Source organism: Cyprinodon tularosa, unplaced genomic scaffold (genome assembly GCF_016077235.1).
Source record: "Cyprinodon tularosa strain WSP-4 unplaced genomic scaffold, ASM1607723v1 ctg186, whole genome shotgun sequence".
NCBI classification, from domain to species: domain Eukaryota; kingdom Metazoa; phylum Chordata; class Actinopteri; order Cyprinodontiformes; family Cyprinodontidae; genus Cyprinodon; species Cyprinodon tularosa.
In genome coordinates this window covers 375666-392173 of record NW_024038652.1, presented here as the reverse complement: position 1 = coordinate 392173, position 16508 = coordinate 375666, and the positions used below count along the sequence as shown (strand labels likewise).

Here is a 16508-nt window from a genome sequence, read left to right as displayed (position 1 = left end):
TATAGTGCCCTGCTGTCAGTTAAGCAAAGTTCAGATGGAGCATTGGATTAGAAGAGGGTTTTAGATGAGTCAAGATTTAGAAATGATCTACCAATGTTTGTAAAAATCCTTTGCAATCTCATAATGGAGAAATTAAATTTCTGTGTTTAACCCCTTGGGGAGCAGTGGGCTGCCACTGTGCGGCACCTGGGAACAAACCTGGGGTTAAAGTCGTAGGGGAACGACTGTTCTAATGGTTGCATTTCCGACTTTAAGTGAGTGAATAAAGTTAATATTATTGGTCGATTATCAAGGGGGCTGGATTGTTGTGGCGAAAAGTTCGCAAGCACACTGCAAAAAAGCCAACTTGTATTTTTTGGCCTAAAACAGTCATTTAAGTTGGTTAAACTGGAAAACATAAATTATTGACATTTGAGGCAATAAAAATAGTTAGCACAACAAAACAAGCAAGTTGTGTACTCTAAAACAGTTTGGTGAGTTGGTAATACGTAAATCATTAAGTTGGAGTTCAATCCAATGGACTAGAGTTCTGCAAACTCTTATTTCTTGAGTTTTTGAGCAAACTCAAAAGCAAAACTTAATATATTAAGTTTAATTGGCCAACTTAAAATTTTATCGAAGTTTGTTGCCTTGAAATTTTGAGTTCATCCAACTTTTTTTTTGCAGTGCAAGTTTGGTTGTGGCCAGTGTCTCGGAAGCATCTTGCTAACCAGTTAGGAACTTAGTGCTAGTAGGTTCCCAATGGGAAATTACATTGGGACCAAGTAGCACTTACCAACGACACTGTCAAGGAATGCTATGGACAGCGGAAACATGCAAGAGGAGGAGAGATTTTTGTCGGAGGTGGTGGATGAGTCTCCTCCGTAATACATTCTTTATTAGAGGAATATGGGGACGAACTTGTTGTGGAAGAGGACACCAGGGTGACAGAGGCTTGGTTTGGTGTAGAAGGCTTACAGCCGTACATGTTTGAGCCCTTGCCTCGCAACGCTGCCAGTTATGTTTGCTCTACGCCTGCCGAAGACACGGACGTCCATCCCCGTGAACAATGGTAAAGTAAATGATTCTTATTTCTTTTTTGAACCGTTGCGTATATTGGATTAGACATATGAATCAAGATGCTATGACCAAAAAAATTGGATTGACAGATGACCGTTGATATATGATTGGCCGAATTTAGGTCTAGAGGCTGACGTATAACTAACTGGCCTGCATAAAATAACGAAAAAACCCATAGATTTTAAGACAGGATTTTTTTAAAAATAGAAATGTTCTAAATTTCGGGACAATATGGTCTGATAAAAGCAGACCATATTTAAACCATGTTTAAATATGACTTCCCTACAACTTTAAGGCTCTTGTTCAGGGAGCTAGAGTAAGTGTAGGGAAAGTGATCTGATCAGATGCCTGAACCGCCTCAATGGACTAAACTCCAAGCTCTATCTTGACAGCAGTCAAACCATCCTGCAGAGATCCATTTCACATGACCATAGGTGGAGGCCTGGAAAGCTCAACCAGCTGATCAAGCTTGATAACAAGAAGATATCTTCTCTGCTTGAGCTATGAAACTCAGAGACAGAGCAATAAACATCTTTTTTTGGTTACAAACTATGGAGTAAGACTGTCAGATTCAGATAAAGCTTTACTCCGATTATCAGTGATGGATGGTAACTGTTCAGTATCTGGTATTTTAAACTGACAAAAACCCCTGTCATAGACTTGAACATCCAACCAGAAGTAAACATGGCACTCCATTGTAGACTTCTCGGGTGCAAATTGAAGACCATGGGTTGAAGTTACCAACAGAACCATATCATCTGCTGAAAGAAAAATACAAACCAGACAACTTTGACTAAGCCTTGAATCGATGGATTGTCAGCTCCCTCACAGTCTAGCTGGTTCTGAGAAGCCCAGGCACCACACACTTCCACAGCATCACCTAAAATATAGCTTGAAAGACATTGTTACTTGTAGGGTCTCGTGAACCACCTTTGACTGCTACTCATTCTTCTAATCAACTGTCCCTCCTGGTTCCCCCTTCAGGTTTTGGGTTTATTGGAGGGATAGCCTTGCGTAACTCATTCAGACTTGGCCTGGTTGGCTCTACGAGGAGAAACCTTGGAAACAAGTGCTCGCCAGCGAGCCACAACCTAAGTCCGAGTGGTTCAAAGAGTGCGATGCTCCAAGCAGAGCCAATTTTTCTCCACATCATCGGCTGTGTTGACTGGAGACTCGGTTTAGAATGCACTCTGGACGCCTCCTTTGGGAGGTTTTCCAGACATCCAAATGAAAGAAGGCCCAGGGGATCATCCAGGAGACACTGAAGGGACCATGTCTCTTGGCTAGCCCTCTTTGGCCTCCGGCTTCCCCTAGACGGGCTGGAGGAGGTGTCCTGGGAGAGGGAAGACTCCGCCTCTCTGGTGAAAATGTTGTAGAAAATAAATACAAGTCGAGTAGTGTGCTTCGTCTTTTTCACTAAACACATGTAGACTGCATGGCTGTTACTTAGTCAGAATCAAAGGCATACCACTTCATGCGAATCCAATGTTTGGCAACATAATAGGTCAGATCTTCATTCCAACACCTTTGAATAAACTTTTCAAAGGAAAATAAAGAAGTGTTGCGGCTCCAACATGAGACGATTTAAAGTAAAAAAATAAAATAAAATAAATAAGTTTCATTTCAAGAAACAAAATACGGGAAGATTTCAGGAATACGAGGAATAGAAATCTAACTAAACATTTCCATATTTAATGAAATTCCTTAATTTTAACTTAGTAATAAACTGGTCTACATTTATTAATATATATTTGTGCAAAAATGTTTTCTTCTGGTGTTAAATGGAAGTAAGAATAGTTTGAATAACAACTTGTATGTGAAAGGTCAAAGTGACCTGGGAAGCCGCAGGACCTTATTTTTCATCATGCGCTGCATTTCATTGCTGGAAGCAGGTTCATGGTCCTCAACCTTTAAATCTAATCAAGCTTTGAAAACTAACCAGAGAGAAGGAACCATGGGTATACTTTTGTTTATCACTCTAGGTTTAACTGAAGGCTTACCTTTCCATGCCGGATATACCATCAAGGAGCAGTTTTTGTTGGGTTAAATCTGAGTCCTGTAGTCATAAAACCAAGTTCTAACTCTAAACCAGGCGGCGATTAACAAGAGTGACAGAAAAACCCAGGAGGATGTAAAAAAAAGCTACAGTGTCAAGCCCAGCTTCATTTTTCCCACGACTACAAGAGTTATATAAAGAATAAGTTAAGTACGTGGGCAGAGCTCACGACACTGCAGCCTAGGAAGCCTGTTGGAGTTCAGTAAGGCCTCTTGGGACATCAGCTGACCACATGTTCCTGAGGCTCCCTATAAAATATCAGCAGATGTAAGAAGAAAACATGGCTCTCAAATGGAAAAAAAGAAGAATTATCACATTACAGAACTACCCCAAATATAAAACTCTTTTAATAAATGTTTAATTTGCTCCTGAATTCATCCAGATTCCCCTTTTTCAGACTACCAGATAACTCGGCATGTGTGGCCTGCTAAGAAGTCTCAGTGTCTGTTTTTTGGCTTTCTGTGTTTGGCTTTCTTTTCCATTCTAAGCTTTTGCAGCCTTTTAAATCTACGGAGAAAAAAAACATCAACGGACCAACATCTGGCTCTTATCAGTATCACAATGTGAGAGAAATGTAAAAGAAAAAAATCCTCCCACGCTGGCTTCTGCTTTGGCTGGAAGCACAATGCATCATAATCACAGCAATTTCTATTGACGCCTGAAAGTAATATTTTTTTCATCAAGGCTTCATCTGTTTGTCATCAGAAATTCAATGCTAGGAAAAGCATTCAATGCAATTGCTGACAGTGAAGCTGTGGAGGCAGGGTTTGTTTTTTAACCTTCAGATATGCTTTTGTTCCTTTTTCATTAGACTCAGTTACGCTTAGGTAAAAGAATAACATTTAAAAGGTAAATCAATATCAACTATTTTTAAATAAATTTTCACACAAAAAAAATTGACCTTTTAATTTATTTTTCATTTTGAATTAAATTCAGCAGCTGCTCTGTTTTGAAACAAAAATTTAATCATAGAACATTTTGTCACAAAATAAGCATCAATGCAATTTACTGGACTATTTTGTCATAGTGTTAAGATTAAAGATTTCATCATGCACTTTGAACCAGTTTAATTGTGATACCCCAAACTAAACTCCAGCCTGCCATTTTAGCAGTCCACTGGTTAGTTTATATAATCAAATTGCATGAAAAAGTGACAAGAAAGAAGCTAAAGTCGAATAAAAGCTGAAAGGAATTCAGGTAGCAGACACAGCAAACATGTCAAAGAAGGTGTTTGGTTCGCTGACACCAAAACTGATTTTTTACTTGACATAAAAAGCACCATAACTCTGCACTGCGAAACCTGATTTACAAAAAAGTATACAGTTCTTAAAAAAGTGTATTTACCCTTAATTTTAGCTGGTAGATATGATAATCTGCCTATGAAATTGGATTTATATCCTAAAAAGGACAGTATTCCATTGGTAAATTGTTTTACCTCCTCAAATTAAAGGAAAATACACCTATTTCAAGAAAAAAAATGTTTAATTAAATTCAATTTTTGTGGCGTACACGTCATTCTGAACACAAAACATCCTTGGTGAAGCATGGTGTTGACAGCATCATGCTGTGAAATTGCTTTTCCTCAGCAGCAACAGGGATGCTGGTGAATTATTGGGAAGATAGATGTTGCGGATTAAATAAATATCCAGGAGGACAAGGAGGCTATTTCAATTCTTCTGGACCTAGAGGACTTGAGTGAAAGACACCATACATTGTCTTATTTTTGAAAATTGTCCTGTTTCCCAGAATCAGCTCCCAAATTTGTTATGGTTTGAGTTGAATAAAATGTAAAAAAGGGCTGTTAATGCTTTATCAAACCTGACTTTCTGATCCTGGTTATTTTATTCAAACTTCTCTTCTGATCCTGAAATCACATCGCTTTTAAAATTGTCCATGTCTAGATATTATGATATAATTTGTGTTATAAATGTAAAAGTGCTCTCCATAATTGCTTGCGATAATTGAAGACCATTTTGGCAGAAAAAATCTATAAGATAAAAGGTCAACTCAGCTCATATTGTTTTATTCATATTTTAAACAGCAAATTAATCTAATTTACTAAGAATGAGAAACCGTTCAATCTAGAATATTTTTGGAAGTGATGAATAGGTAGATGTTAATTGGAGGAATTGGATCTGTAGTGCTGTTGCTAAGCATCCAGTCAAGGGTCTTGGTTAAAGTTTTGATTTTCCTCTTTCTTTTATATAATGAGTTTAGTTCCACAAACTGAGGTGAATTCCTAACCTGAAGACATTTTTAGCTGCTTAAACAATAAAAAAAACAATAACGAAAGAAATGTTGTTCATCAGAGGAGAAATATTTTAAATTATTTTGATTAAAGGAAATTGAAATAACCAAGTTCATAGCCTTATTATCAAGACAAAAAAACATTGTTGTTTGGGCTTTTTCCTGAAAAACATCATTTGCTTTACTTTTAGATAATTAACTTTTTCTCTTGTTTAATAAAGATAATTATTCCAAATAATTAGTGAGGAAAATAATAGTTTTATTCAATCTCATGTGGTTATTTATTTTATTTTGCAGGAATCCTCATATAAACGATTTGACAGAAGCAAAAGCGAGGCTAAAATTTCAGGTCATCATCCACATATTTGGAACGTATGAGGTAATCCTGTGGCAAGCATATTTTCACCTTTTTCTCCAAGTATCAGGGGTTCCTGTGTCTACACAGGGAAGGTGTTCTGGATTTCTTTTGTGTTGTGTAACAGAACTCACCTCACAGCGGATCCCTGGGGGGGGGCTCCACTACCTTTGCTCAGACACAAGCACACATGTATGCACACACAGAGCTCCCTGAGTCACAGGGTGGAACCCTTGCATGCATAAAGGCTGCTTTGTGCCTCGACTGTTAGAGCTGTCAACCAACACCATCCAGCTCCCCGCTCTGAAACCCCTCTGTTCCTCTCGGCGAGTGGGCAGACTGCACTTTCATGTATGCCCACATTAAATATATCTGCATCTCCTTCAATCTGCAGGTCAGTGGCTTACAAATTCAACCATCATTCAAATCCAAGACTGTTGGGTTTAAAAGAGGTGAGGAGGTTTGAAGCTAAGTGCACTTAAGGAGAGTTTGATTCCCAGAGGTGTCAGGGCATTCCGCAAAAAAACTGCAAGTTGCATTGATATGTTGAAAGAATTCATTATTATATGATCAGCCTTCATGTAGGTCTAAAAATAAATCTCCAGAGCAAAGACAAGCTCAGGAAAAGCTAACTGCGTTGAGCTGAAATTGGCCACTCTTTAGATATTTCTCTTTGATAATGTTGACTTTCTCGCCCTATTATTAGTAGAAATAAAGATGTTTAATCAAAAACAAGCATAAGGCTTATGAAATCTGGCTGTAGAGGCCTGGTTAGGGAGATCTGGGGGAAAAAGATGGAGGGACATCGCTATAGCTCAAAAAATGCAAACTCTTAACAAGTTATACATAAAACATAGGATGGGGAAACAGAAAAAGGTACTATCCCTTCTTTACTTCTTAATAAATGATGAAAGAGAAGCCAAATAAAACACAAAACTTTTGTTGAGTTAGTTATGAGACCTCTGAGACAAACTTATGCTACATGGAGCAAAAGCTTCTGTTAAATGAGGAAGAATACTCCACTGTTATTGAAACTGCTCTCTATTTTAACAGGCTCGATTTTTGTCATCCTGAGAGTTGGTTGAGGACAAAGAGAGTTCACTTTTTTGTTACCTGGTAAGGCAAGGCAAGATGAGTTTATTTCTACTGCTCATTTCATTGTCCAGCCTGTTCAAAGTGCTGCAGATTAAAAAAAAAAAGAAAAGAAAAAGAAGGTACAGTGCAGTGGCATAGAGGTAGCATAAAAAAGGTTAATAAACGAGACATTTAAATAAGAGGATTGTAAAAAAAACAATATATAACCATTGATAATGAAAGATGAAAAAAATTTAATGATAACAGAAAATGGAGCAAAAGTTAGACTGAAAACTTAATCTAAGGCCACTCTTAACAAATACTTTTTGATTCTCAATTTAAAGTAGCTGAGGTTTTAAGCGCAGTTTCCTGGAAGTTTGGTCTTTTTGGTTCTGGGTATGCATAGTAGATTTGATCCAGATGACATGAGAGGTCTGGGTGGTTGATCCACTGACAACAAGTCTGTAATGTATTTTGGAGCAAAGCCAATCAGATATTCATGGACTAACTGAATTCCAACAGTATTCAACTGTATTTTAGAGTCCATTCCCAAATACGTGGGAATCCAGGGAAAGGACTTTAGAACTGGGCTGATGCTCCCACTTTTCTTAGTTTTAGTAAGGAAGCAGGCAGCAGCATTCTGGATCAGCTGCAGCTGTCTAATCCACTTTTTCAGGCAGATTTTCGAAGAAAAAAAAACACTGCAATGATTAATTCTGCTAAAGATGAAAACTGGACTTTGTTTTTCAAGGCCCTACTGAGGCATTAGTCCTTTAATCCTGGAGATGTTCTTTAGGCAATAGAAGGAAGACCTTTTTACTGTCTTTATGTGTATCTAAAGGTTTAGATCTAATTCAATCATTTCACCCTGATTTAGAGCTTGATTTTGTATTTCTAGTTAGATTTGCTGAAGGGGTGTGATAACTTTTAAAAGCTCTTCTTTTGATGCAAATCTTTTAATTCAGTTTTATCTTGATTTTTCTGAAGAATATTTTGTCCAACAATGCATTGATTTCTACTCTGAATTTACCTCATCGTCACCTGGTTTTATCTAATGTACAGCTGTCTGTCATTTGCATCGTTATGGTTGCTGATGTTCTTGTTTGTTAAGGTCTTATTATCAAGACAAAAAAACATTGTTGTTTAGGTCCCATTGAATTACCCCGGTTGGCTTTCAATTAAGGTCTTTAATTCAGAGCTGATTCTTTCTCTTCTTTATTTTCTGGTGTTTATGAATCTAACAAATACAGCAATTTTTCCACATACAGAAGCAGCAAAAGCAATCTCTCCAGGATGTGGCCTCCTGAATGAGATGTAAAACTGACAGAAAGGACACCATCCAAGTTTCTTTGACAGACTTTTTTTCTTTTCTTTTTGGTTATCTTTGTCTTACATTAATATTTTTGATAAAATGATTTTGATTATATTCATATTACATGATACAGAATTTATCACTGTAGGTCAAGTTTGTATAATCTTTCATTTTTTATTTTAACATTATGCACACCACTTAGGGGATAATGGTTAATTGGAGCATTGTTTTGGTAATTTTGTATGTGTTTTTGGTCTTCTTTGATATCTTGTTTTGCGGGGTAGTTTGTAGAGATGAGTCAGTATCAGTGCCATATAATATATTTAAGAGTTCCTAATCTTTGCTTGATCACTGTTCTAGTAATTTAAGTATTGGATAATTGTTCCTATTTTTTATATCTAATATTAAGGAGACCATCCCTGTTATCAGCCCTTGTCATGCTCCAGTTGGCCCAAACGTTGCACATTAAAACACTGCAGGGGTGCAGTCTCTCAATTATCTAAACAATCGAGTGCTTGCATTCAGATTGATGAACCAAATAAAAACCCCATCCCAGAATGCAACATACTTTATTATTCTGCTGCTTAAGTTTTAGTTGGATAAATCTATAAATATATAGATTGATATACTGGCATTCCAGGGAAAGATGACTAAAAACACTGAAATAGAGTCCTTAAACAACGCTGTCTAAGGCTAACCTTTAATCTAACCATTCTGATACAGCAGTTAAAAATAATGTTTAAAAATTTTTTGCTGAACAAAAACAAAGGTGGTAGAGTTGCTATTGTCAGGCCATGGAGGACTGCAGATTCTGCACCCGCTCTATTTGCTCAATTAGGCCCTTTGTTTTGAAGCAATACTAATAAGTAAATCCAAAAAAGCTGATCAGAGATCTATAATACAAGTGAAAATTTTTATTCAAAAACAGTTGTTTTCATTTGATTACTAGCTGTTATATAATTTATAAATAATCATTGGGTAACATTTCAGTGAGCCAAAAAAATCTGTGATGAAGGCCAGTAATGGTTTAAACAAAAGTATATGGTTTACTGGCATTTTGTTTTTTTAACGTTAATTTATAACTTAGTAATATGGTTGTAATAATGCTGTTATGCTGGTCACAGAAATACACTTAAACATCCACAGCCTTGGAAAAACAAACTTGGGCTGGATTTTCAACACTTCATATTTCAAACATTTCTAATAAAATTTGAATTAATTTAATTTGTCTGGTGATGAAAGGGTAAAACCCATATTTAACTTTTGACAGCACACCCTCTGACCTACTTTATGATTCTCATCAACTTGACAGTGGGATGCCCCAAGCTTTTGGACTATGACACTAGGGGTGTGCAAAATAATCGTCATGATGATGCATCGTGATTCTAATTGTTGTGATCTACTGCATCGATTCTTGATGCCACGTATCGATTCTTAATCAACAAAAAGGAATAAATAAAATACATGAATGGTTGGCACACATCAGCCAAAAACGAGTGGAATACAACTTTCAGTCCAGTAGATGTCGCTACGGATACTGCGACGAGTCATTCATAAACAAAACATGGAGACTGAGAAAATTTGCCCGGCTCCATCGCTTTCCAAGTCAGATGTTTGGATGCATTTTGGCTTTAAACACAAAGAAGTTAAAAAGAAATTGATTTGACGCACGTCATTTGCGAAAGAATGTTTCCATTAAAGGACCACTGAGACCATGTAAACGGCACTGTTATTTCAAGTTTTATAAATCCTACGCACTTTTTGTCAGTGTGTCCACGCCAGTAATAGTAATATTTGCGTCCAGTATTTGTTTTCATGGCAATACCTTCAAAAGTCATTTCAATAAATCCAGCTATGTATGAATTCAGTTGCTTTCAGTTATGTATCAATAGAAGGCACGATCCAGATCATACCCAGCCAGTCAGCCACTGGTAATGGCTGTATCTTTTTCTTACAGTGTTCAGTGAAAATATCGCAATGCATCGCAATATTTCAAGTATCGCAATGCATTGTGATAGAATCGCATCGTGGCATGTGAATCGTGATTCGGATCGAATCGTGATTTCTTTGGCAATACCCACCCCTACATGACACCTTCTCTTGGCTTCTACAACATGCTTCTTCTGCAGATGATATTGGACTGTTAGTGTTTTTAAAAGAAATCTGTGTTGGATTTTGGTTTTCACCTGTGTCTGTCTGTCTTTTAATCATAAGTTGTTGTCATTGCATGTTCTCCATGCAATGACAACAAAGCTATATTTAATTATAAATTTAGCAAAAACAAAGCTTAAATGATTAAAAATAGCAGATATTATGCCAGCAGAAAGCTGTAAGTTGTCATGCTGTAGACAACCAGAGTGAGTTAATGGCGTATAAATAAATAAAAAAAGTCACATATTGTGACTATGTAACTTTAACAAGTGTGTAAAACATACATATATAGCTTAAGTGTTTATCACCCCTCTGGCCAAACTATATGTTTTTTACACTTTAAAATGATGAAAACCTGAATGACCCTTTAAAAGGTCTGAAAACAAGGAAGAAAAACCAACACTTTTTTTTACAGTTAGCTACAAAACCACTTTATTGAAAAAGCAGATTATGTCATCTACAGTTAAATGATACGTCCTGATTTTAATACATTAAATAACTTTAGACTTTTTCATGTTTAGATAAATAAATCTAGTTTCCTTTTTTCTTTTAAATGAATCATCTAGTTTATCAAAAACACAGAGCGATACAAAACCGAAGTGAAGGGTGTTGACATGTGCTTGTTGGAACTAACAGTACAAGTGTTTTCTTTCAAAGTGATTTTGATAGGAAACAAATACAAATAGAAAACTAGCCTCTTTATGAAATACAAACTGAAGTAGTACTTAAAAAAAAGTAAATTAAGACATCTTTTAAAGGGATACAATCCATTGTATGTAATTGAATGCCGAAGTCTTCAAGTACAGCATACTTTACTTGAACCTTGCGAGGAAGGCGACGTCGAACATGCTGGAAAGTCTCAGACACAATTTGCAGTCATTTTCTTCACTATACATTACATTCACATGATGACCCCTCCCTTCGCTCTCTGTTTTAAACACATTCAGTAGTAGATATTTACAACTGAGTGTATCACAGCATCACAGTAAGGGTCAGTGTATGCACACAATGGAACGTTTGACGCATCGGTTTCAGGAGGATGGAGATAAAAGCAATGTGAGAAGTCGTAGTCAGGTTTTTAACAGAGAGAATTGGGGTCATCCTGCTGGTTGCTGCGCTGCCCTGCAAACACAGTGAGGTTCATGGGCCTGCCACTAGAACACATAGAGTCTCTCACTATCACACACAAACACATATGAACAGAAACTGTTTGCTCTTTCATTTTCGTTTTCTGGTTTTAAACCGTTAAAATCGGAGGAATGTTTTATAGAGAATCAGTATCAATAAATTTAGAAAATAATATTTCAAAACCTTTTTTTTTTGTAACCTCTGATGTAGTTTCTTCCTCTGGACACACACAAAACACACGCATACTGCAACACATAAGTGCCTGTGATCACGATAACAGAAATAACATAATCAGCAAGGATGGGAGGGGATTCCTTAAAAACACCCGGCTGGGACCAGCAGCTCCGTGATGTCAGGTATCCCCTCTTCCCACGTAACACATCAGCAGACTTCATGCAGAACACAAAGGGACATGCAGGTGCACCTCAAAATATTAGAGTATCATTGAAATGTTTCTTTATATTTTACTAAAAAAATACTTTATGAAAAGCTGAACTTATATATAGACTCATTACACAGAGTGGCAGAATATGTCTGACTATATTTATGGTATTTATAGTCACTACGTATGACCAAAAAAGGAAAAAATGGATATTAATGTCATGTATTAATGTCTGTATGCAGTTACTGCTTCGTAAGAAATAACTGCTGCATTAATGTGGCATGGCAAGGAGGTGACAAGTCTTTGATGATCCTGGATTGCTTATAAAGTACACTTCTTCCTTCCACTCGACTTTCCATTCATATATTTTGATGCACTTCTCTGGGAAACAGTGAGCTCAGTCAAAATCTTATTCTCATATTTTCTGAGAAACCAAATGTAGGTTTTCATTATCTGAAAGCACCCAATCATACAGTTCAAATATTCAAGAATATTTAAGCATATTAGTGGAAAGTTAAGTGGAAGAACAACATATGCTTCCTTCACTCCTCTGCGCCGCTACATGGCAATTACCTCCTTGCTTATTCATTCATGGAAGCATTTAAAGCATGTTTTGTGTAATACATAGACATGCTTCTCATTAGGTGGCTGTCTCAAAATAAAAAAAAAATCTTTAATCATTAAAATAAAATAAATAATAGCTGGTAATATATCCCTCTGTGTATTGAATGTAAATATAGGCTTCACCTTTCAACTAATTTAATGAAATAATTTAACTTTGCTATGAATTTCTAATGAAATGAGATGCACCTGTGAGGACAATAGTGAACAAGTGGAGCCTGCCTAACTTTTATGAAAGCATGCAGTTTGTTTCATCCAACTTTAAGTGGCTTTATTAACATAGATTTAATGAAAGAAGCTGAAATCTAAATGAAAGGAATTCAGAGTAATATGTTTTTTCATTAATATTTTAGACAAAACATTAAATTAGATCCAGTTTCTGAATTTAAATTGTAACAGAGAGGTGCAAAATCCTGCATTGAGTTTAAAATCCTTTTTTTTTTTGGTTCACATCAGCTTAATGTGGATAAATCTGTTTGAAAGTAACACAATGAGCTCTGTGTAAGAACGTCAAGTGGGATGAAACAACAGCATTTTAAAATCTGCTCCAGGTGGATCTCTTGCCTTTCTGACAGACATGAAGAGACTGTAGGAAAATGAATACGACAGACCGAGAAACTGCAGAGGTTTTAGCTACACCTCTGATTTTCGTCACACTCACAGATACGCTTACATAAAAAAATACAATCTACATCTAGGACTTTTATGTGGAAAACGTCTGCGAAATATATATTCATATATAAAAAGACGACCTATGTGCAGCTAAAGTTTTCTTTCTCTCCATAATATAAACATTAACCATTAATTAAGACAATGCTTGTGAATCTCTGGAGGTGTCCTGTTGGACATCTATGTGGAATGTCAATTGGGTTCTCTGGGCTTGTGGTGCTACGTCGAGGCGTTGCAGAGTAGTTGTTCTCACAGCCGTTCATTTGTCCTCACAGCCCTGTGTCATGGTGCCGGGTGTCCTTTGCATAGCCTTTTTTCAGGGCTCTCTTTCAGTGTTAGCAGCTGCACAGAGAGAAAATCGTTCTGAAGGCACCAACCACCCGGTTCAGCCAACACCGGTATGCAATGTCTCCTTTCCTCACTGCAGCGTTCTCAGCCGCGACAGCTCTGCTGTGGAGCTCTTCAGTCAGAACACAGGAAATCCAGGAACTCTTACCTTAAAAAGGTCAAATAAAGGCGTGAGGTCGCTTGGGCCTTTGGGGTTAACCTGCTTTCAGGTTATGCGCCCTAATTCTAAGATGGAGGAGAGGAACGTGAATGGTATTCCTTTCTGTATTTGGGGTTTACCGCAGCGTTCCAGATTTTCCTTACAATGGCTTTCCCACAAACGGAGGCCGGAGTGGGAGTCCGCACCCCTCCACCCCACTTCTCGTATCCTGGATTATCAAGGAGGACAAGCTAGGTCCCCTTCTTACAGTTCAGTCACATGAAGGGGGTAGCTCGGTGGCGGGTGGGCAGGCAGCTTCGACTGGAGTCGTTGGATGTGGCAGCTGTGGCAGAGAAGGTGACCTTCTAGGGGATAACAGCGGTGGCCCTCCTCATCGTTCAGCTGGAGACCACAATCCTAATGGAAAACACAAACATCCAACAAAGATGGTGAATAAACACATTTGGAATGAGCTTCCCTGTTTCTACCTGATAGAACTGTTCCACATTCCACCGACACAACAGCTGCTTTTCTATTCTCTAAAGCGCTCCTGTTTGACAATTTAAGACTACTTAAAAAAATATAAAGGAATCCCTCTTTGAACTTTTGTATCTGGAAACCATTTCAGTTAGAGCTTCCGAATAAAAAAATGAAATGAATGGGAGTAAGCAATTCTTTGCAACCCATTAAACTGGCGTGGACTGTTAGTCATCTGATCAAAGTTTTAAAACCATATAAAAGAAAACAAACATAAACAAACTAAAAACCTCTAAAATGGAAACATAATTATTTATTAGTCATTATAAGTGTTAAGTTTACCTCTTCACTGTTTTTTTCATATCTCTTAGGATATTTTAAGGCATACGGAGAGAGAGAGAGAACACTTTTTTGCCTTTGGTATCAGGAAATCATGACACTGAATGCCCTTCTTTTGATAAAAATTTGGGCCTTAAAGGAATAGTACACCCAAAACATGATAAGCCTTCATTTTCTACTCACCCCCATGCTGAACAACACTCTGGAGTACTTTTTTGATATCTCAAATGCATCTGGAGATCTGGGAGGCTTCTTGCTGTCTGCTGACATTCAAATAATGGAGGTCTATGGTGCCCGAGGCAGAAAGGTCCATAAAAGTCCACAAAAAACGTGTCAATATTCCTCCATACTGCTCGTCCAATGTATTCCAAGTGTCCTGAGTGGGTAGCATCCAGAATTTACTCGAAACGAAGTCATTTAGAATGTTTTTAGAGCATAAACAGTAGTGTATAGGATTTCCTGAAAGCGCGTTCACGAGTCTACGGAAACCGCGGCAGACCAAACCAGATGAAAGTGCGCATTCAGCTCGGCAAAGAACTCCTGCTCTTCCTCAACACTGGAGTCCTCAGACATTTTTCTTTTGTTGTTTCTTTCTTTGCACAGGTAAACAGCACATTTCTTCTTTTACGCTTGCATTATCGGCAGAGCAGACGCTGAATGCGCACTTTCATCTGGTTTGGTCTGCCGGCTTCCGTAGCGTCATTAACGCGCCGGCGCGCGCTTTCAGGAAATCCTATACACTACTGTTTATGCTCTAAAAACATTCTAAATTACTTCGTTTCGAGTAAATTCTGGATGCTACCCACTCAGGACACTTGGAATACATTGGACGAGCAGTATGGAGGAATATTGACACGTTTTTTGTGGACTTTTATGGACCTTTCTGCCTCGGGCTCTATGGACCTCCATTATTTGAATGTCAGCAGACAGCAAGAAGCCTCCCAGATCTCCAGATGCATTTGAGATATCAAAAAAGTACTCCAGAGTGTTGTTCAGCATGGGGGTGAGTAGAAAATGAAGGCTAATCATGTTTTGGGTGTACTATTCCTTTAAAGTTCTGTGGTCTGAGCTGATGAACAGACTGTTAGAATTTAATGATTTTTCACAAGAAGTTGTTCAATAAACGTTCTCTTTTTTTTTGCCTCACTCCCAATTTTTTTTTCTATTAGCATATAGGAGTTCTACTTTTTAAGATCCAACAGTGCACGATGGGAATTATTGCCAATTATCAACTGGTCTTAAATGTTTGATGAGGGTAGGTACATATTTAACCATTTTTTAACATGAAAAACCACAAACATTTTTGCACATTTTTCCTCACAGAAATGCTTGAATAATGAGTTTCTGTTCACATCTTAGTCTTTGACTGGGCCATTTTATAACAGAAAAAGCTTTGATTCACACTATTGCAGCTCTGGCTGCAGGTTAAGTGTCACTGACCTGCTGGAGGGAAAAACTTCACCCTATTCTGAATTCTTCTAAATTTACTATTATGTTTCTTTCTGTTAGGTCAGATCAGCTTTATTACCCCTGCAGAGGAAAAGCACCCCCACAGAAAGATGTTTTAATCACAAATACTATTTGTGTGAGCATGCTGAAAAAGTTTAGGTGTGGTTTCATCTGAGCTTAGCACCTTAATCAACAGAGTTGCTGCATATTCTAGACAGAAACCTGTGGATTTTTTTCAAGAATAGAAAAACCAAAGAGACAAAATGTAGGACTAAAAATGCTCCCGCCACGTGGGCAAATAAACCTGCAGGTCCAAACCACCTGTTTTGGTAAATTTGTAGCTGTCTCATGCTCTTTCTATTTTTAAATCATAGTTCCACGTCTCCCTGTGTTTCTCCCTGTGATTGCAGCATGTCTACTTTGCAGTACTTTTTTTGTTTTGTATTTATGTATTATGCAGTGTGTTTGCACCCCTGGGCCGTGTACTGATGCCTTCACAGAACAGCTGGATTTATACTGAGGTAAATTTAAAGCAAATGTAAAACAGTCCTCTATTAATGCTAAAGGTAATTGTTTACACTTGTTTTTTTTTAAGGGTATTAAAATAGAAGCGGGTGAAAACAAAGGTTAACATGCTTTTCAAATGTTAGCAAAATAAAAAAAAAAGCAAAACTTTGTATTGATCATTAGCATTAAAACGTG

At 37.4% G+C, this 16508-nt stretch overlaps 1 protein-coding gene across 1 annotated transcript in view; it reads right to left on the bottom strand.

Moving 5' to 3' along the window:
• Positions 1-10657: 10657 nt before the first annotated feature.
• LOC119781941 (WT1 interacting protein) overlaps positions 10658-16508 on the bottom strand; it is a 55556-nt gene continuing 49705 nt past the window's right edge. Inside the window, exon 8 of the mRNA XM_038282589.1 lies at positions 10658-13958. Within this exon, the coding sequence (XP_038138517.1) occupies positions 13806-13958 (153 nt within the window). The 3' untranslated portion in view covers positions 10658-13805. The remainder of the gene's footprint in view (positions 13959-16508) is intronic.